Source organism: Sinohyriopsis cumingii, chromosome 18, assembly GCF_028554795.1.
Source record: "Sinohyriopsis cumingii isolate HCF-2022 chromosome 18, ASM2855479v2, whole genome shotgun sequence".
In the NCBI taxonomy this organism is placed as follows: domain Eukaryota; kingdom Metazoa; phylum Mollusca; class Bivalvia; order Unionida; family Unionidae; genus Sinohyriopsis; species Sinohyriopsis cumingii.
This window is the reverse complement of record NC_142978.1, coordinates 75,791,814-75,812,702: the sequence shown is the minus strand read 5'-3', so window position 1 is coordinate 75,812,702 and position 20,889 is coordinate 75,791,814. Positions and strand designations below refer to the sequence as shown.

Genomic DNA, 20,889 nt, shown 5'->3' with positions numbered 1-20,889 from the left:
CCATAATGACCTGAGAATACTCACTCATCAGTAAAAATTTGAACGCCCTTAATACCAGAATGTTTTCTGTTAATTTCATAAAAATTCTGCTGAGCAGTTTCATAGATTTGGTTCAAAAATTTATTTCTGTTTTTAGTAATGGAGGCCATATTTGATGGCAGATTATCATAATTTGTAGAAATATGAAAACCCTTTGTACCAGGATGCTTTCTGAAAAGTTGCCCAAATTCTTCTGAGCAGTTTTTCTGAGTAATTATTTAAATGTTTGTCTATTTTTAGTAACAGTGAACAAATGAATGGTAGATTGTAATAATTTAATAAATGGATTGTAATAGTTTAATAAATGCATTGTAATAATTTAATAAATGGATTATAATAATTTCATAAATGGATTGTAAAAATTTAATAAATGTGAAAGCCTTCTATGCCAGAATACGTTCTGTCAATTTGGACAAATTATGTTACACAGTGTTTGTGAAGCAGTAATTTAAAAGTTTCTTTATTTATTTAGTAATGCTGGTCATATCTAATCAACATCATCTGTACAAATTTTGAAAGTCCTCTATGCCAAATTGCTTTCTATCAAATTTGGTCAAACTCAGTTAAGCAGTTTTTGAAAAGCATGTTTAATCAGTTTTTCTATTCTTAGTAAAGGTGGCCATGTTTGATGGCAATTGGTAAAATATGTAAGAACTTGAAGGGTCTTCATACCAGGATACTTTCTGCCAAGTTTGGTCAAATTCTTTTCAGCAGTTCAGGTGAAAAAGTTGCTAAAAGGTTTTTCCATTTTTTTCTCACCATGACCTTATTTGATGGTGATGAAATAACACACAAAAAAGTAGAGCTAGTGTTGGTACAAGTCAACCATTGGATCCCATCTTGAGAATGAAATGTTTGCCCTCACAAATATAGCAGAAGCAGAGAGTAACCCACATTATTATGAAGATGCATCCTGGGAAGGTGGCCTGCTGTGCTGCTGATATAGGTCCCATTAGGACAAACTGAGCCTTTTAAGATGACAGATGCTGGAAAAAGTTGCATTGGAACTCCATGCTATATCTTGAATGATATCAGACAGAATGCAATTTTGGTTGAATGTTATGCTTGTGGCATCTACAACCTTATAAACAATGTATTTGGTCTTCAATTAGTTCCTTTTAAAACTGATGGATAACCCAGCTGATATGGAACAAAGAATCCAACCAGAAATATGAGAAGTAAAAGCAGGTGAGATCTCTGTTTTCTGATTGGCTCGGTTCACTTCAGGTACTACCTCAATTCCCAAACACTCTTCTTCAAACACACGTAGAAAGAAGGATCTAAAAAAGAAAGCATTTTTAATACAACTTACTGATTTCTGACAAGTGTGAACCTGATTTAAATTATTAAACCTGACTCTGAACCATCATGTCAGAGCTGCAGATATTTTCAGCTGACCAATAAGACATGAATTGCACTAATTCTGTCCAATGAAGCCAGAATTACAAGAAAGCAGGTCTTGTATGAAAGATGAGTCAGCATGGGTCTAGACCGTGGTTCCAAGAGTACTTTGTTCACATCAGATCCCATGCCAGTTCAGTGAAAGGGCACTGACTGGCCAGACTTTCAGATCTGGGACCAATTGACAAAGGTTGGAAGCTTGGTGTTTCACCTCTCAGCAAAGAGGTCCACAAGAGCTCATCATCAGATAGCACAGATGTAGCTGAGTGGTAAATGGACCATTCAGTGCATCACTAGAACATTAACCTGCCAGAAATGTGGCATGCTTAAATGTAGAAAAAATACCAAACAAAATGGCACATACATGGGCACTGGATTTCCCTACGTTTTCTGAAATTAAGCCGGTTGAGTTGTTGGAAAGAACCAGGAACCTCCTTCAAGATAATGTCTTGTGTCAGAACTGAAAAGCATTCCTTATGGATTTATCTCCTAGAGAGGATGTGCAGGAAGCAGTCTTGGAGGGACCAAACCCTGCTAACTTCTTGAAAGGTCGTCACTGGGATAGAAGCAGCATCTGTTGAGGCCTCATGAAGAACCAATCTAAAAGATGATTCACAGCAGCAATGAGATGACCCAAAAGGTGAAGAAACTCCACAGTCAAAATGCAACTCTCCATGCTGATGGAAGTCAACACTTAGATGATTTTCAATGAACATTCTTGAGGGAGACTAAATGGGTTCAAAGATGTTTTGAACTCCATACCTAGATAAATGAAGTGATGGGAAGAATGAGATCAGATATGTCCTTATTGACAAGAAATCTAAGGCAAAGCCAGACAGAAATAAGAGAGTTCCTGCCTTAGTACAAAAGACATTGGACAGTGGAGATCTGATTTTATTCAGATTGTGAAAGTAATAATTCACTCCATTTGATACTTGTGAAAATGGAAATCTCAAATTGGTACATTACAATTGAATGAAAATGAAAGAAAATGATAAATGGATGCAATAAATGTAAAACCAAGATATATTTCTGTATGATCAGCTAATAGATGAAATAAAATTACGAATGTAATGCAAACAGAATGCAAATGAAATGCATGTGAACCACAAGCTAAATGCACATTTGGTAAATTGACTCATTTTAGGGTTGGTACAAAATGTCTCTGAAAGTGAGCATCAGAAATTTTCAGTAAGACCTGTGATTGGAATATAGGGTATCATCCTAGAGGTCTAGGCTGACTATAAGATCTCTCCCTTGACTGGCTCTGAGGACTGATCTTGGGGTCTCCATTCTGAACTCGGTGACAGAATGTGTTGGTTGCATTAGCTTAGATATATTACTGGTGTGAGCTTTCAATCTGCTTTGGGAACTAGGAAAAGCTGGAAGCAAAATCCTAATGAGTTTATATTGTGAATGATTGCAATCTTTCTGTCAGGGTGTTTATTTCTGGCTGCGTGACATCTATCTTGTACAGGTCTCTGGGGACATCTGTAAGAAATGGGAGCCTCTGAAAGTAGCGGAGGTTAGAAACATGATATGGAGGCTCTCCATGATGATCTGCAAGATCCATTGGTCTTTGGGTAGAGATTCTCCCATTCCATGTTGATGCGTTAGAGTCTTGCCCCAGTGGGATGTTGGTAAAGAGTAGCACGAGTATGGTTCTATTCCTGTTGAGAGGAATCTGAAACTGATGCTATTCTCCCCATGCCATGTAATCACCTGCTTTGGAAAACTGGGCAAACTGGGTTTGGAGAGGGTTTCACAGTCTGGCAAACTTGAGAAGATCCTTCCTACTTCTCTGGTCCCATCCTGGCAAATGATAGATGGACTCTGGGTTGCTGGATCTGTAATAGCTTTAGACTCTTTAGTGGCATCTTCTTTATACTTCTATGTGATTTTAGAAAGAAAATGTTGGAGAACAAAGAAATAAATTTGGAGATTGCTACTGGTGATCTTTAGGCAGCAGTGATGTGGATATGAATGCATCTTTTTCTATCAACTGAGGTTAACAGAAGCGACTATAGAATCAAAGAGCATTGAGCTGCCCTATTGAACAGGGGCAATACATGAGAGTGACTCCCAGGTATATGTGTTAGTAGGGTTCTTCAGGGAAATAAAGCCACTGAGACCAGGTCAAGCAATTATGACAGGATATTGTATCGGATGTAAAAATATTTTATCTCTTTTACTATTCACAGACATGGCACCTGAATCTGTGATTTATGTGACGTATTGGATGTTCTCCTATTATGACAGGATATTGTATCTGATGTAAAAATGTTATATCTATGTTTTACTTTTCACAGACATGGCAGTAATAACTACACTGTTATTAACACTAAGGCTGATCAAAATTAATGAATAAATTGCATCACAGAATAGAGTTACTTGTGAAATCTTGAACTGATTGACCATTTGACTGGAACCTTATAGCTGTTTGTGCCCTTCATAAATTATTAACTTGAGTTGTTAGAGAGCAGGCATTCACAAGATACCAACATTTCTGCATTATGAGTTGTTATCTTTCAAAGAGTGTTTAATAAATGGTAGGAAGTAGATCATAGCAACCTACTTTTGATGTGTGACACAGCTTAATCCCAACATGCATTATTAATGTTGATGGCAGTAGATGCAAAAAATGTCAAATTCAAGGACAAACAACAATTTCAGCTGGAGCCATGGTGACTCTGTAGGTGGTGAGCAGGACTCGCATCCAGGTGCAGGTTTGAATCCTGCCATCAGACCAGCATGGGTTAGCTACCCTGGTGTGTACTTTGGCAAGGTACTTTACTTCAACTGCTTAAGATCTAAACAACCCACTTGTGTTGCTGCGCCATAAAGCACCAATCAATTCTGAAGCTCATATTCCTAATCCTAGACAAGTCATTGTGACCCAGTTGAAATCTGTCCACTGTAATATGCTACATCCATGTAAACTTGACAGCAACAGGCAAAAATGAATTTACATACAAACCTGTACACAATATGTATGAGCCAATTTATTATAAATGCTAGATAGTGGGTCAAGTCTTGTGTAGTGAATATGAAATATCAATAAGTTAAATGATGAATATAGTTCCAGCTTCTTGTAATCCCATGCAATCATTTTTTATCACCAAGAGAGACAAACCTGACTATCATGTAATATTATACAATTCTTTTTAATGCTGAATGGTTTTAATGTCTTAATTAGGGTTAAACAGCATGTCAGCACAATTATGTTTTATATGAATGAAAGGAAGCATGCAAAAATACAAACATTTTTTGTCATTATAAAAAAGAAGAGGTATATCTAACTTGCTTCCATTATTTTGGGTTTTAAAATAAATTCATGCAATTTTATAAAAAAGACATTATAATAAATGCACTAACAGTTCAATTTTTGGAAGAATAATTTTAATTTCACGACTGTATCAGTCAGCATTCTACAGTGTTTGGAAGAATAATTTTAATTTCACGATTGTATCAGTCAGCATTCTACAATGTTTTGAATATAAACCACAGCAACAGCTTTTGTTATATACCACAGCAACAGCTTTAGTTGAATACTGATTGAACAGAAGAAGTCTAATGTCATAAATACAGTACAAGCTAATTGCTAATCTGCATTTTCATTTGATATGCACTTCTGACAAAATTTACAAAACTTCCCTTGACTTGAATTTGTTAATTGTGGATACTTGCCTGTTTTCCTTTGGATCTTTGATAAAAGCTGCTAATCCTAAAACAAAGAAGAAATAACATGCATAAATTTAATCAAATGCAAGTGGAATGTAATCAAATAATGTCTGATTTTAATTAAATGCTAAATGATTTTGATTAAATGATAGATTACTTTGATCAAATACAAGATGACTTTGATCACACAGAAGATGACTTTAACCAAATACTAGATGACTTTCATTAAATACAAATTGACTTTGATCAAATACGAGACAGTTTTAATCAAATATTAAATGACTGATCAAATATTAGATGATTGTGAGCAAATATCTTGATGAATTTGGACAAAAACTAAATTACTTTGATCAAATACAAGAAGAATTGCATCAAATGCTAGAAGGAATATATATATATATATATATATATATATATATATATATATATATATATATATATATATATATATATATATATATTCCTCAAAATTTGGGTACATAATATTTCTTTTTTCAACTTTTTAATATTTTACAAACCTAAGAATAAGATAATTTATTTAGTTATCTGTACAGTTCAAAAGATATAATCAGTAAAAACTGTACTAAAAAGACATACAGTATACTATACAGTAAAATGTTAGAGTTTATTCTATGAACAAATTAACTGATTTCTCCACACTAACTTATCTCCATACCAGACATGCTTTAAATATGTACTCATATTGAAACAGACTTCCTTTTAAGAGCAAAGATTCTAACATTGGGATTTAAAGCACACTTACATTGAAGGCAAGCTTAGTTTCATATTTTTTGGGTATACAACAACTAATACATAGCTAAATTATTCTCTAAATGTATAGGTTTAAAATCAGTACTATTATTAATAATAAAAGAAGTAAATGTGTTTATTTGGGTCAAGGTTTCGTAATTTCCTAAGTGAATTATACGAATTCCTGATTTTTGTGTTGTAATCATCAGGATCATCCTAGAAGGTCATTTTCCATTAGGTAATTTTTTTTATTATAGAAAATGCTAGTTGTGACCTAAGGTCAAGTAGTTAACTATATATAGTGTAGGATTTTATCAGTTGCATTAAGATCTAGCACCTTGAAATTGTATATTATGATGTGTCCAGTTGGGCTGAATTTAATTTCTTCAAATTACTGAATTCATGTGATTATTTTCTCTGGAAACATGAAAGTGCTCTGAAAACATTCTTGGATAAAGATATTCACTGAAATTAATAGTGAATTTAAACCTGGAATTATATTACTGTGATTCAAAAAAAAGTCTGTTGGCACATCAACACTTTAGGAGCTATAACAGACACATCATCACCTTAAATTTTCGGATTTATTCAAGACATCTACTGAATTTTATTCAGGACTTTAAATTACTAGGACTTGTGTCTTAATTCTTGGATTATTTTGAAATTTAATTTGCACTATCATAAGTTCTTTTTTCTCATTTTCACTTTGTATTCTAGGGAATTAAGACCTTGTCTTTCACTATTTTCTGTTACTTATTTTAAGAGCATAGACTTGTAACTATATATAACAGTTAAGCTTCATATTTTGCAGAATTCATGTTGACTGAAAATTGATTATACAATGCATTCAAAGGCCATTCATGCATAGAGTGCACAGGTCACCCATGCATAATGTGCAATAGAAGCCCATTCATGCATAGAGTGCACAGGTCACCCATGCATAATGTGCAATAGAAGGCCATTTATACATAGTGTTCAATAGAAAACCATTCATGCATAAAGTGCAATCAAAGGCCATTCATGCATAGAGTGCACAGGTCACCCATGCATAATGTGCAATAGAAGGCCATTTATGCATAGTGTTCAATAGAAAACCATTTATGCATAGAGTGCAATCAAAGGCCATTCATACATCATCTGCAATCAAAGGCTATTCATGCACTGTGTGTGAAATCAAAGGCCATTCATGTATAGCGTGACTTTATGAACTGTGCAAAATATGAAAATTAGTTACAATAATTACAAACAGTAACTGTTTAAAAGAAAATAATTAAACTAAAACAAAATTAGATAAAATAACAACTACAATATTTTAACTCTTATTTACAAATATCATCAAAGGTGCATGGATATACAAGTCTAGACCTCATTGGATTAATCTAGAAACCATGCATGTATTTACATGTGTACATTAATACAGCATTTTGGAGATCTTCAGACCAAGTCTAAATTAACCTGTCTCCAAATCTGGCTGCATATGATATGATCATTAACGATCATGATTGTTATTCAAGTGGCAATCTGACAAAATAAAGAAAACTGGAAAACCCATAGTGAAAGTAGTTTTTATATGGTGTACTGAACCAGTTGCTTCAAATTTTATGCATCACATGATGCAATTTTAACCAATCCAAATGTTTGTTACAAAGGCTTGGTAAAACTTTGTAATTATAGAGATCATTAAACATCATATCCTTGTTCTTTTACAGTAAACCTAGAATGTGAAAATTACTTCATTTATCAGGACTGGAGTAGAGGTGTTTCATTGAAACTAAGCAGACATCACCCTATATTCATTTTTAAAATTGTTATATTTCAGCAGTCACAAATATTTGTATTGGCCACCAATAGACTATTTCCAGCAAGCAAACAGATGCTAATGGAGTCAATCATTGGTTCAATTACAACATCAGTAACTATATCCAAGCTGAAACCATGTCAGCATATGGGGAAGATTAGGTTTTTAAATGGGTCTGATTTGATTATTTAGTCACTAAAAGATTTTTCAGGTTTCGATTAATTGACAGAATGCTTATTTCATTATTCAGTTATCTGTAGTTCAGCAATCCCTCATTTTTATGCTTCCCAAAAAAGCTATGGAGTATACAGCCTTACAGTGAGACCATCCTATAATGAAGTATACAATATATATAATCTTACCTCTGCGTAATGAAATGGTATCCATGGCTATATTTACAATGTATTGGGAATTGTTATAATGAAGGGCGGAATGGTGAGGAAGTGCTGTACTAGCATTTTTAAGAATTCAAATTTGTATACATGGTGGATTAATCATAATATACAATCAATCAATACAGAATGAAATTTGGATAAATTGAACACTATTACAAATATCTGGCTGTTTAAAAGAGATGGCCAGAATTTGGAGGTTTGATTCATATTAGAATAATGTTTATTGGGAACAAAACATATAGACAGTCTATAGAAGAGGCCAGATTACAGATGGACTGGTATAGCAAAATTTTACTGTATATATATATATACCTAACTGATTGACAGTTATTTGTGTAACACACTTCCTCAGTTTCTTGTATCTCTCCTCACCAGTATCAAAGAGGCTGAAAAATAAACATTCTGTAATATGCTTGTATCCTCTTAAAGTAAAGCCATTTTTCATCCATTTAGGTTTGAACAATTTTTGTATTTTAGGTAAATATCGTTACTTATTTTGGGGTATTTAAAATAAATAATATAAAATATGTATCTATCTAGTATTATTTGTTAACATCCAATAAAAATCAAAATTACAAAAACTGACATGCCACAACACTCTTATTTTAGTGGCATTCTCTTTACTTCAATGTAATACATTTGTGTCACAATACATGTGCAAAAGCACATCATATCCATGATTTATAGCAATCAAACACAAAATTCAAGTTAATTTTTTTAAGTAAAAAATAATGGAACTAACAAACAATATACTGTAATTGGAAGGTGCTTTATAAGAGGGGGAGTGGTAGACTGAGGGACTTTACAGTGATGGACCACTCCATGATTCTGAATTATTTTTTTACAAATGACATCATGCAAATGTCTAATTGTTGTAGATGATTTTTTTTAGATACTAAAACTTTCACATCATTCTGTAGACACCTCAGTGCCAACACCAATGTCTCTGAGAGCCTGATATGCATACATCATGGTCTATTATAGAAATGAAATGTTTGGCAGAAATTTGCCTCTCCACTGGAATAAAAAGGGCTTCTAAATATAGAAGAAATTTCATGAAAATAAAGATAAAGCTTGAAAATATGTGGTATTTGCAGACATTTGATTTATCCTTTGCCACAATTTTTATGAAATCGGCATGTACTACATCAGAGCTTGGGTATCAATTGTAATTACTAATATACCGAAAGTCAATTAACAGTAACAGAATACAAACCTTTTTCATATAAATAACGAATTAATTAATCAAGGAAAAGCAAATAACTTAATAAGACAAAAAGACAAAGTCCTCATTCACATCTGTGACTATGTATTGAAATTCCTCAGAAACTTGATTTAAGGCATTTGCGACATATCTCTCATCAAAGACATTATCAATACTGTGTTGATTTTCACAACAGATCAGAAAATAATATCTACCATGGAAATGACTATGTGCATCCTAGCTTTCCCTCTTAGTAAATGGAATTTTATGATATTCACTGTCAAACTTCCAAGATGTTAAATCAAACAGTACAACGTAATCCTAATGATGAATGGGATAGTTTTATTTCCGCACTGCTTCACCCCTCCCACTCCAGAAAGAACATGGTACATTTCAAAGATAAGAAGTGTAAAAAAATGAAAATAAAGTTTACAAGAGAGACTTTTGTACAAAGAAAATGCCACCATGTGGAAAAAAAATTTGAATGCCTAATGAAAACCTCAAATGTTCTTCTTTTTCACTGATAACACCTGTCTAACACAGAAATCAAAGTATCCATGATAACTGAATATAGCCATCAAAAGAAAAGAATGACAAAGAAGTGGAAATAATAATCAAAGCATCATATATCAATAGCATGCAAAATACATGGCATTGTAGTGGTAGCTTTATGTGTCAGCCAGACGTAGGTTAGGTGAGTAGGTTGTGTTATAACATTGATTTGCAAATAAATAACAGTTACATAATAATGTTTTGGTGTTTTCATTCTGGTTGTTGTTCTGTTGTTTGTTTTACTTTATTTTTGAGTAAATATACTGCCATTGGAGACAGGTGTTTATAGAGGCCTAGATGTGTTCGATGGATGATGTTTTGAACTATCAGTTCGGTAAGAGAGATATTCTTCACTGAACTATATGAAGGTTTATACATTTATACAACTACCAATCATCAATGGACTGTGCCTACCTTGGTTTTGTCTGTTCACCTATTGTCAGGCCAGTGAATTCTGTGTCAATACCTGTAATTATAAATATAAAATTACCAGAATGTTGTCATTTCATGTAGAAATCATAACTGAACAAGAGGCCCAAGTGGGTTTGATACTGCTTACCTGGCATAAATTGCTCAGCTGTTCTACAAAAATAAGTTGAAAATAGGTTTTCAACCTGGTTGCTCAGGAGCCACACTACTGCTAGGAGAGACAATCTAGACAAAATTCTGAAAGATCATAACTATCCTAAGAAACATTCCTACTGGGTCCAGTCAAAGCTGGCCTGGCCATTCTGGAGAAGAAGTTAAAAACAGGTCTTCCGATTGGTTGCTATGAAGTTTTAATCATCAAAGTGTTAACCATGCTCTTTTAAATGTGTCCACGTCTTAGCAACCAAAACTAGCTCAGGATGTGTTTGGTTACATGGTTATATTGGAGTGAGTGTTTTCACAAGGATTAGCACATTCATGAAACATCTAGAACTTAAACTGACAGAACAGTTTATATTGACTGAATGCACCATCAAACAACACTGCTTTGTGCTAGGATAAATTGCACCCTACCATCCGCTGTGCTTGCTGTAAGGGGTAATAAAGTATTCTTTCCATGAGAATGTGCAGGAGATCTCATGAGACTTTAGTTCGAAATGAAGGAAAATATTGTCTCGTGTACATGACATGATTGAGACAACTTTTAACAATGTCAGTACCATGAAAGGTAACATGTACATAAAAAAGGCTGTATCCACATATACATATCTGACCTGCTGGGTCTTGTCTGACCCAATGGGTTCTCTACAACTTCTGACTGGAGGGCTCTCTTCTTCTGGCTTCGGGGTGAGGGGAGTTCAGTGGGATATTTTTTGAAACACTAAGTCATTCACAAACTACTGTTTATATCTAATATACACATTCGAAAATGCTGTCCACCTCTCCAAGTTCTACTCTACAGTTTCGTTACATGGTTTCTTGATATAGATGTCCACTCTTAATATCTATCACTCCATTATATCAATTAGGTATTCTATATCTTCTATTAATTCCCCATCTTGTATATCTCTGTTTGTGTCTTTTTATGACTATATCTTGTAAGTCCTTTTATGAAGTTTCTCTGTTAAGTTCCCATTCCATATACCTGACCTGTATGATCTTGTTCTGACCCCTCTCTCTCTCTCTCTCTATGTATGTATGTATGTATGTATGTATGTATGTATGTATGTATGTCTGTATGTATGTATGTATGTATGTATGTATGTATGTATGTATGTATGTATGTATGTATGTATATATGTATGTCTGTATGTATGTATGTATTTATGTCTGTATGTATGTATGTATATATTTACTGCATCATAATCCCAGACCCACTTTCCTTACATACAGAATATGATTGGCTAATCATTACTAAATGAAGGACAGTCCATATCCAATCAGATCATACCATAGCTAAATGGTGCTGAAACAGTTGGAACATGACCCAGTTACCAACAGTTATCATTGCTTCATCCATCCATCCCAGATATTAATTTGTTTTTCCAAATTCTCACATCCACTTGATACTGGTAACTGTTGATTGGGTTTTTCCTTTCCATTCAAACTTGTATATTTTAACTTTTTCTCACACTAAAAATCCATTTGGTCATACATACATGATTTGATGCAGCTATTAAGCTGAGATAGTCACCAATGTAAGCCATCACCAAATTTGCCCTGAATGGGTTCTTTGCATAGTCAGTTAGTAAAAGCACAGCAAACAGACAAGTACATGAGCAATATGGTGACAATTCTTAAAACTAAATTGTTTTTCTGTAATTTGAATGCATTAAAAATTTTGAATGTGTTTTTTGTCTAAATATCCACATCAAATATACAAATACTCTGCTTATCTAGAGCTCTTCCACACCATTACTAGGCAAGCCACCCTGGACACACCATTACTAGGCGAGCCACCCTGGACACACCATTACTAGGCAAGCCACCCTAGACACACCATTACTAGGTGAGCTACCCTGGGCACACCATTCCTAGGTGAGCCACCCTGTACACACCATTGCTAGGACAGCCAACTAGGACATATCATTACTAAGTGAGTCAGCCTGGACACACCATTACTAGGTAAGCCACCCTGGTCAGTAAAATGCTACCTAATACACATTAATCCAAATGCTAAATCAGTGTTTTGTCACACTGATAAAAATGCTTTTGAAAATCCCCAATTGTGTCAAATATGGTACACCACAAGATGTGTTGGAAAGAGACAATTTACCAGTTTTATGCCTGACATATGCAAAAATGCCCATATATCTGCAAGATATACTGCTCACTCTCTTTGTGCCACAGCTTTGAATGCAATGACAGATGCCAACCTTTACTGCTAGGCACATTATGTCTTTGACTGACCACTCCAATGAATTATCATTGAAACCATACACAAGGCCCAGCACCTAACATAAACAACAAATGAGCAACATTCTTTCCAATGTATGTTCAAATGTAGCATTGTCTGCTCAAAACTCTTCAGCAATGCTATCTCATGCAACTGTAAATGTTCAAATGACCCCTACAAACTCAAGCGGTACTAATTAAGAAAATGTTAGTAGTGAATCTGCTAAAAATCCCCTACAAGCACTGTCACATAATACAATGAACTCTATGACAGGTTTCATTACACAATCCACCTGTCATTTCAATAACTGCACCTTCCAGTTTAGTTCCAAGTAAAAAGAGTAAGTGCAAACAAGTTAAGGAAATACATGATTTTCAAGTTAAGTGCCCCATCTCAACTATCCAGGCTAGAATAATAATTTACGAAACATCATGTACAACTCCTGGTTTTTATTATAGTGCAATTTTCAATGAATAATTGTAGACAAATTAACAAAATGCATAGCAAATAGTTAGATACAAGTACAAATATTAAAGTAGTAAATACATGAATGTGTCATACAATTTTTCATTTTTATAGTGATATTACATTGCTGTATTGTAATTATTGTTACACTATACTTAGAAAAGTGTGTAAACAATAAACACAAAATTAAACAAATTAAATTTTCTTGCTGTTTTGAACCCCCGAGTTAAAAAGTCATAACTTCTTCCACAAAGAGCATTCTATATCAGCATTTGCTTTTGTTTGCATCTGTCCTTTAGCGTGTCTGTCTATTTTCAAAAAAAAAAAAAAGGTGGAGAACAACTTGCTGGTTTATACCACGATAAACTCAGAAAAAACAATGTTAAACTCTTAAATGTCTGCGACTGTCTGTTAGTCTACATATGGCATGTGTTTGTTTCACAATATCTAAAAAGGACCACTTACTTGTGATTGTTAAAGGGATAATTTATCCAGTTTCATATAAAAATGAATGCTCAATCAAAAGATCAGTTTATAAAATTGTATTTTCCTTGAATAAAAAAATCTCATACACCTGTGGTCAGTTCTATTTTACATGTATATCTGTTTCTAATGAATTATAAAATATCTCGCCCAACAACTTTGAGATTTCGACTATTTATCTTTTTTGCTCCGGAATTTTCAGTTTGTTCTGGGTTGTTCCGTATACAGTCGGACCCTACGCGAAGATTTAGCCGACAAAGTGGTACATATTTAGAGTAATTTCGTCCTTGTGTTTAGTATTTGTAATTTGGCAATTGGCAAGCGCAATGTGATAAACTTTGTGTTGTAAATCTTACCAACAAAGTCTGAACGCCGTATGGCTTTCTCGATCACTGGGAAATAATATTCAAAATTATCTCTAATAACCTCGCACATTTTGGGTTATTACGCACATGTGTTTGTTTACAAACAGAGTAGAGTCCCTTGTTAAAGCTGATTTTTATTACGCTCATTTTTATTGGCCCAGGAGTAAGAACACGATGAGTAGGAAAACAAAAACTTAATATATGCTTAAAGGTAAAGAAGATACGATTGAATTACAAAATATCATATGTTCTTTAAAAATAGTTATGTAAACTCTCGTTGTACTGTCAATTAAAAACAAATAATGTTTTACGACATCCGTAGATGAAACAATTAACCAATCAAAGCTTTCAAAAGAAAATTCCCTAGATACAAGTTCAAGCGAGTAACAATATGGCGGAAACAAATTGACAACTTGCAGGTGCCCCTTGGCAAATAAATACAGATTATTTAATGAAAAAAAGAAACTCAGTTTGGGATCTACAATGAAAGCAGTTTTAAGAATAGCTCTTGTTGCATATTTATTCAATGCAACAGCTGGACAAGGTAAAACAGTATACACTTTCACTGTTGAATGAAAGGCAACATGCTTCATTGAAAAGACTGATGTGATGAGATAATGTGAATATTTTAATATAGAAAAAAGAGATTTATTCAGTAGTTGTCACTTTTTTTACTATTTGCATGATGAAATCAGGTGGATTAAAATTCTTCTGATTTTAAGTCAAAACTCCTGACCAGATTTTGCAGATCTCCTGATCTGTGCTAAGCTGACCTCGCAGTTTTATCACTTTTGCTAAGTATTGTGGTATGGACACAGCATAATTTAGAAAATTATGCAAATGCAGGAATATGGACCGATTACATAATATGCACTAACTGTGATGTTCTGTGTGCTGAAAGAGACATAAAGAGGCTAGGGAACAGAGTAAGAAGCAGTGCTCTCAACATAATTTCAGGATGAGTAGTCGTGTACTTATCACTTGTGGAACTCAGTAGTCCCCAGACTATATCTGAGAGTCTCTGACATAAAAATTGGAAGTCGTTCATTTTTAAAGGATAGAAAGGAAAATAAAAAGCACATGATAATTATTTTAATCCTATCAGGATTGAATTCTTGGCCATTTTATAATGTCACACAATAAAGAAAAATATTTACACATGTAAATTTATACAGTTTTTAGCACCTACAAAAATTCTAAAAACAAAAATTAAGCCACAACAATACAATTGTCAACAGTTTTTTTCACTCTTATCACTGGGAATGTTATGTACTTTTTTCTACAAGTATTATATTATATCCATTCCCACCAAAGAAATTTACATGAGAAAACACCTGGCATTGCATTGTACCTTATATATAAATCTGAATTAGCATCATTAAATTAAAAAAAGAAGAAATGAAAAAATATACTAAGCAACATATGTGAAAAGAAGTAATTGAGAATAAATATATTAATTAGTGTGCAATGTTAAATGCCTTATGAATTGACCCTAAGACAAAAGGTTGGGATATAACATGGGCTTAGTAGAAAAAAATGGTTGCTACATGTATGGTACCTAAATACATGTAGCATGAGATTGCAGATTCGAACTGTTGTCAAGATGAATTCACACACACTTTAGGTACTCATAATCACCAATGAAATGTTCACCTTTTGTTGGTTATTTCGTTTGGTTCATTTTCATCACAAGTTTGTTTCCCAAAAATGAAAATGGACTTTGCCACCTCATTTTGTGAGTCAGTATACTTTTCTGCACTCTTTTTAACAGTTTATACTGATAATGTAGTGCCTAGTAGAAGTCACATTTACTTAAATAACAGCTATTATTATTATTATTATTATTGCATATTGATGATTTGAAATATCCAAATCAGACTCTGAGAAAGCTTTGATTACATTTATGACTTGTTTTCACATCACCACCAATTTAATTTAAAGATCATTAGAACCAAAGAGGGCATTGTTGTTTTGTCAATCTATTGTTGTTGCTTACATACATACTCAATAGTATGTTGGTGGGGCAAGAAAATAAGATAATTACTATGATAAACTGCTGATTGGTCTTACTGGCCTCTTGTCTGTTTAGTTAAACCTAGCCTTTAACTGTTGTGCAGATTGGCCATGACTGACCAGAATATGAAAAGAGGGTATATCCTGGGGGAAACAGCGTATCCTTTGAGAATTTCACACATATTAAATCTGAAAGCTTGGGTCCCTGAGAGCCCTGAAGAAAGCATTTAATAAAGTTATTTGGAACTACAAGTAAAACAAAATCCATTGATAGAGTTGGGTTGACTTACACAAAGCCTATCATGAGTACAGCATTCTATTTGCTATCATACATTTGACCTCCTTTTGTGTTTACGTATTAAAACTAATGATAAGTATCATATTTTATCTACAATCACATGCTTAAACAAGTTGCTTTACATAGAAATAACATCTCAAAGTGATTATGATCTTTGGAATGGTGCATTGTTTGCTGGTTGGCCAGTTTCCACACCAGTGCACAATATTGGGCAGCCAGTAGCACAAAGCCCACAAGACACTTTTGATGATTTGATAGCCAATATTCTTAATGAAGCTTCCATGGTGTAAAGACCAATAATTGTGTCCCCAAAACAATTTTTTATTCAGAATTAAAATCATTTTGGAAATACATTTATCACTATGTCTGTAGCCTAACATGCATTCCCAAAGAAAAGTTGGCCTGGTAAGTCAGCCATTACTTTTGAGCAGCATCTCATGCCAACAAGGCAGATTTTTACCACAGAGCTTGAGATTACACTCATGGACAGAAAAGTAGGTAAGGGGAGGCTTTGGGACCTAACTGATGCTTGGGATGACACCTTTCACAAGGTCCTGCAGGTGCTCTTACTGAGACACAGAAGTTGTTACAGAGCACATTGTGGAGACAGGCAAAATAAGCTGTTTGGAGTTGTTACTTTCTTGAGCCTGAAGTTTATAGTTTCAGCAAAAAATCAAAGGTTGCTGCATGACTGGCTAGAAAAGGAGCAAGGGTAGCAGAGACAGTTATTCCAGCAGACTCAGTCAACATGATGGGATCACTCCATATTATAGAAGCCCTTCATCTTTAAGTACCTTCCCTCTGTCCTCCATTGCTTGCTGTTCAAAGCTAGAGCTACTATGATGTATTGGCAGTGGTTTGTATTACTAATCCTGAAGATATCATTTGCAAGCTGTACCATGCTCACAACATTGGGTCACATCGTTTTGTGTTGTACTTGTGGTCAATGGCTTTTATGTTAAGGTAGGCCAAGCAATTGTCTGAGTTCAGTGTGCTTTGCCTGATGACAATGTGGGCACCCAGCCAGACAACAGTATGAGATGAAGTTTGTAACCCAGGATTGACCAAACATATGTTAGAAAACTCTCATTGAGACATGCTACCCTGACTCCAGTAAAGTCTTATAAATTGTCTAGCATAAAATAATCAAATCCATTGTAAGCCCTGCAGTCTTGTACAAGGTAGTCACTGTGCATTTTTACATCATAGATTACAAATATTCTCTGGGGTCCCAGTCAGCACCACATGGTGCATAGCCTGTCTGATACATTATGCCAAGAACTTGACTTTCACTATGCTTCTGATGCCAATCTGAGTTTTAATCTATATTAAACTCCAAAGCATGTCAATGCTGTTTTTAAGCACATTTCACACTGTTTGGCCTGGAATCACATTTCAGCAGGTGCTTGAGGACACTGATGCCTCAACCAGTGGTCATGAACCAAAAAGCAAATTTTAGTTGTTTTTGTTAAATATTCATCTCACAGTCTGCTGTTTTGGAGAGCCACTTGTCCACAACATTCCTCAACTAGTCATAAGTTAGCACATACTTTTCAGTTATGCAAATAAATTTGGTCCAAAATGAAATGGCATCCCTTACAAACACAATGAAGTTAAGCAGTACTTCATTGATCTCTCCAAACTGTCCAAGTAAAGATGCCATCTACACTGTAATTGTATATAGGCAACTTTTCAAGCAGACTAGTTAAGGTCATACCATATTCATACAATCAATGTCATACTGACCAATCCTCCAGCTGGACAAGTGGCTATAGAACTGACAATCCACACTTTTCCTGATACCCATATAGGGCTCTAAGAGATTTTGTTCAGCTCAGGATAGTACAACATTTCAGCTGAGAACAACCTCAACCAGCCATCTGGTAGCCATTGACATTCACAATGGGTATTATATCATGAGTAAGCTTGAAAATATAATACAGGCTGTTATTCTTGTGGACTTCATTGTGGCAGCAGGGTAGCTCAGCATCATGCTCACTGACCCAATCTGTTAGCTGTCTCAAGGAGCTCACTTCCATCTTTGGATTGAAAGACTTACATGAGTTTTATGGAGATTGCACACACAGTACCCAATTCCCCAGTATTTATCAACATTCCACAGCTTTATGTCCACCTCAAACAAATAAACTGGAGTGGGAATATTGCTGATTAAAAAAAACATGACACTGCCTCAAGTTTTTATGTCAATGGTGAGTTTTATAGGAAATGCATACTGTCTCCTATGAAATGCCATGTAGGTATAGACTGCACGATGGTGGCATCCAGCAACTCTTGATACACAAATTAGATTAAATATTTCTACCAGTTAATATGCTGGAGTGCACCATAACCCTTAATATTAAAAGTGTGAAAAAGTACCCTACTCTATGAGTCTACCTGGTTCTGGCGTCTGTAGTAATAGAACTGCAGTTGCCTTTGGACCATTGCCCCTGTGTAATGTTTTCCCAGATGTTAAAATTCTCTACCACAAGGTGAGCAGTTTTTGGATGGCCAGCAGAGGTACGGGTGCCACCATAAAGGTCACATACTTAACAGCTGACAGTATCTTATTGGTTGGTGGAGGTAAAATAATGCAAGTGTCAGGTTACTATTGCAGGGATTCAATGCAAACTTTTTGGGACATTGGAGCTGTTTACCCACAGCAAGAGAACAACACCATCACTGTCCTGAATCCTAGGTTTTACTTAATTAAATTCATGGGAATTGTGGTGACAGAACATGGGCAACACCTTCAGTTCATGTTTGCTGGTGGAGACACCATCCACTTTGAGGGTCTCAATATCAGTGCCAAGTGTTTGGATTTTAAGCTACTCAAACCATCTTTGGCATTTGCAATTAGAACTTGCATTATTAGATTAAAAATGAAAATCCAAAGCCATGGGCAATCAGTGATAAATAGTCAATGAACACAAATCATCTGTGTAGTCTGCTAGTTCTAAAATTTATGAAAAAGATGGAGTATTGGCACAGCTCACACAAAAAGACAAGGAGTACAAACTACTAGTGTGAGAGTATCTGCACTTCCTTGGGGTTGACACTTGCTGGTTCAAAAGGAAGATGCAAAGCAGATCGATATTGAGCACTGGGGCCATTGAGCACTGGAGCTATCCAAATCACCATGAGCCATTCCTCAAGCAGCAAGGATTAATTGTGATTTCTTTGGTGGAACAATATCCATAAGTTCTACCCCTGGGGATTCTAGGTGCATTTGTTACTACAGTGAAACATGGTATTTAGTTATCCTGCCTCCATGATAATCTTTCCGACTAGGTAGGACCCTTTCTTACTCATCTCACCAGCAGAAAAAAACAGTTAAAAGACATGCTCTAGCACATCACAGTAATCGATCAGAACAGCAAACAGTCAGTGAACCCATAAACAGAGTGGATGGTATTTGTGACTGTGTGTAAGTGTGTTGGCCAGCATGTTAAAGATTTGTTATTTCAGTATCTAGTGGTATCCAGCAAACTCGTGCCTTCTTTAACATTACTGACATATTACCAGTACTATACAGTGATAGGTTGAGGTATGTGTCCACAGCAGAGCTACTCCACTCCCACTCTTATAGATATTTAAATTTTCATATAATGCTGTTTATAGAGGAGTTATATGCCCATCTCACATGCTGTTTATAGAGGAGTTATAGACCCACCTCACATGCTGTTTATAGAGGAGTTAAAGACCCACCTCACATGCTGTTTATAGAGGAGTTATATGCCCATCTCACATGCTGTTTATAGAGGAGTTATAGACCCACCTCACATGCTGTTTATAGAGGAGTTATAGACCCACCTCACATGCTGTTTATAGTGGAGTTATAGACCCACCTCACATGCTGTTTATAGAGGAGTTATATGCCTGTCTCACATGCTATAGACCCACCTCACATGCTGTTTATAGAGGAGTTATATATCCACCTCACATGCTGTTTATAGTGGAGTTATAGACCCACCTCACATGCTGTTTATAGTGGAGTTATAGACCCACCTCACATGCTGTTTATAGAGGAGTTATAGACCCACCTCACATGCTGTTTATAGAGGAGTTATATGCCCGTCTCACATGCTGTTTATAGAGGAGTTATAGACCCACATCACATGCTGTTTATGGTGGAGTTATAGACCCACCTCACATGCTGTTTATGGTGGAGTTATAGACCCACCTCACATGCTGTTTATAGAGGAGTTATATGCCCATCTCACATGCTGTTTATAGAGGAGTTATAGACCCACCTCACATGCTGTTTATAGAGGAGTTATAGACCCACCTCACATGCTGTTTATAGTGGAGTTATAGACCCACCTCACATGCTGTTTATAGAGGAGTTATATGCCTGTCTCACATGCTATAGACCCACCTCACATGCTGTTTATAGAGGAGTTATATATCCACCTCACATGCTGTTTATAGTGGAGTTATAGACCCACCTCACATGCTGTTTATAGTGGAGTTATAGACCCACCTCACATGCTGTTTATAGTGGAGTTATAGACCCACCTCACATGCTGTTTATAGAGGAGTTATATGCCCGTCTCACATGCTGTTTATAGAGGAGTTATAGACCCACATCACATGCTGTTTATGGTGGAGTTTTAGACCC

The 20,889-nt window shown here is 35.2% G+C and overlaps 2 protein-coding genes across 6 annotated transcripts in view; one reads left to right on the top strand and one right to left on the bottom strand.

Moving 5' to 3' along the window:
- Window positions 1-14,079, bottom strand: part of LOC149777010 (poly(A)-specific ribonuclease PNLDC1-like) — a 74,881-nt gene extending 60,802 nt beyond the window's left edge. For all 4 annotated transcript variants that reach the window (XM_089941761.1, XM_089941762.1, XM_089941763.1 and 1 more), the window contains exons 1-4: window positions 13,949-14,079; window positions 10,235-10,286; window positions 8,377-8,450; window positions 5,128-5,164 (exon numbers count right to left, since the gene is read on the bottom strand). In XM_089941761.1, coding sequence (XP_089797887.1) covers window positions 5,128-5,164; window positions 8,377-8,450; window positions 10,235-10,286; window positions 13,949-14,027 — 242 coding nt within the window. In that variant the 5' untranslated portion in view covers window positions 14,028-14,079. The remainder of the gene's footprint in view (window positions 1-5,127; window positions 5,165-8,376; window positions 8,451-10,234; window positions 10,287-13,948) is intronic.
- Window positions 14,080-14,342: 263 nt separating this feature from the next.
- Window positions 14,343-20,889, top strand: part of LOC149777009 (tectonic-2-like) — a 44,997-nt gene continuing 38,450 nt past the window's right edge. For both annotated transcript variants that reach the window (XR_016416148.1, XM_089941758.1), the window contains exon 1: window positions 14,343-14,501. Coding sequence is in view for 1 of the 2 variants with exons in the window: in XM_089941758.1 (XP_089797884.1) it covers window positions 14,441-14,501 (61 nt within the window). In the remaining variant the exon portion in view is untranslated. The remainder of the gene's footprint in view (window positions 14,502-20,889) is intronic.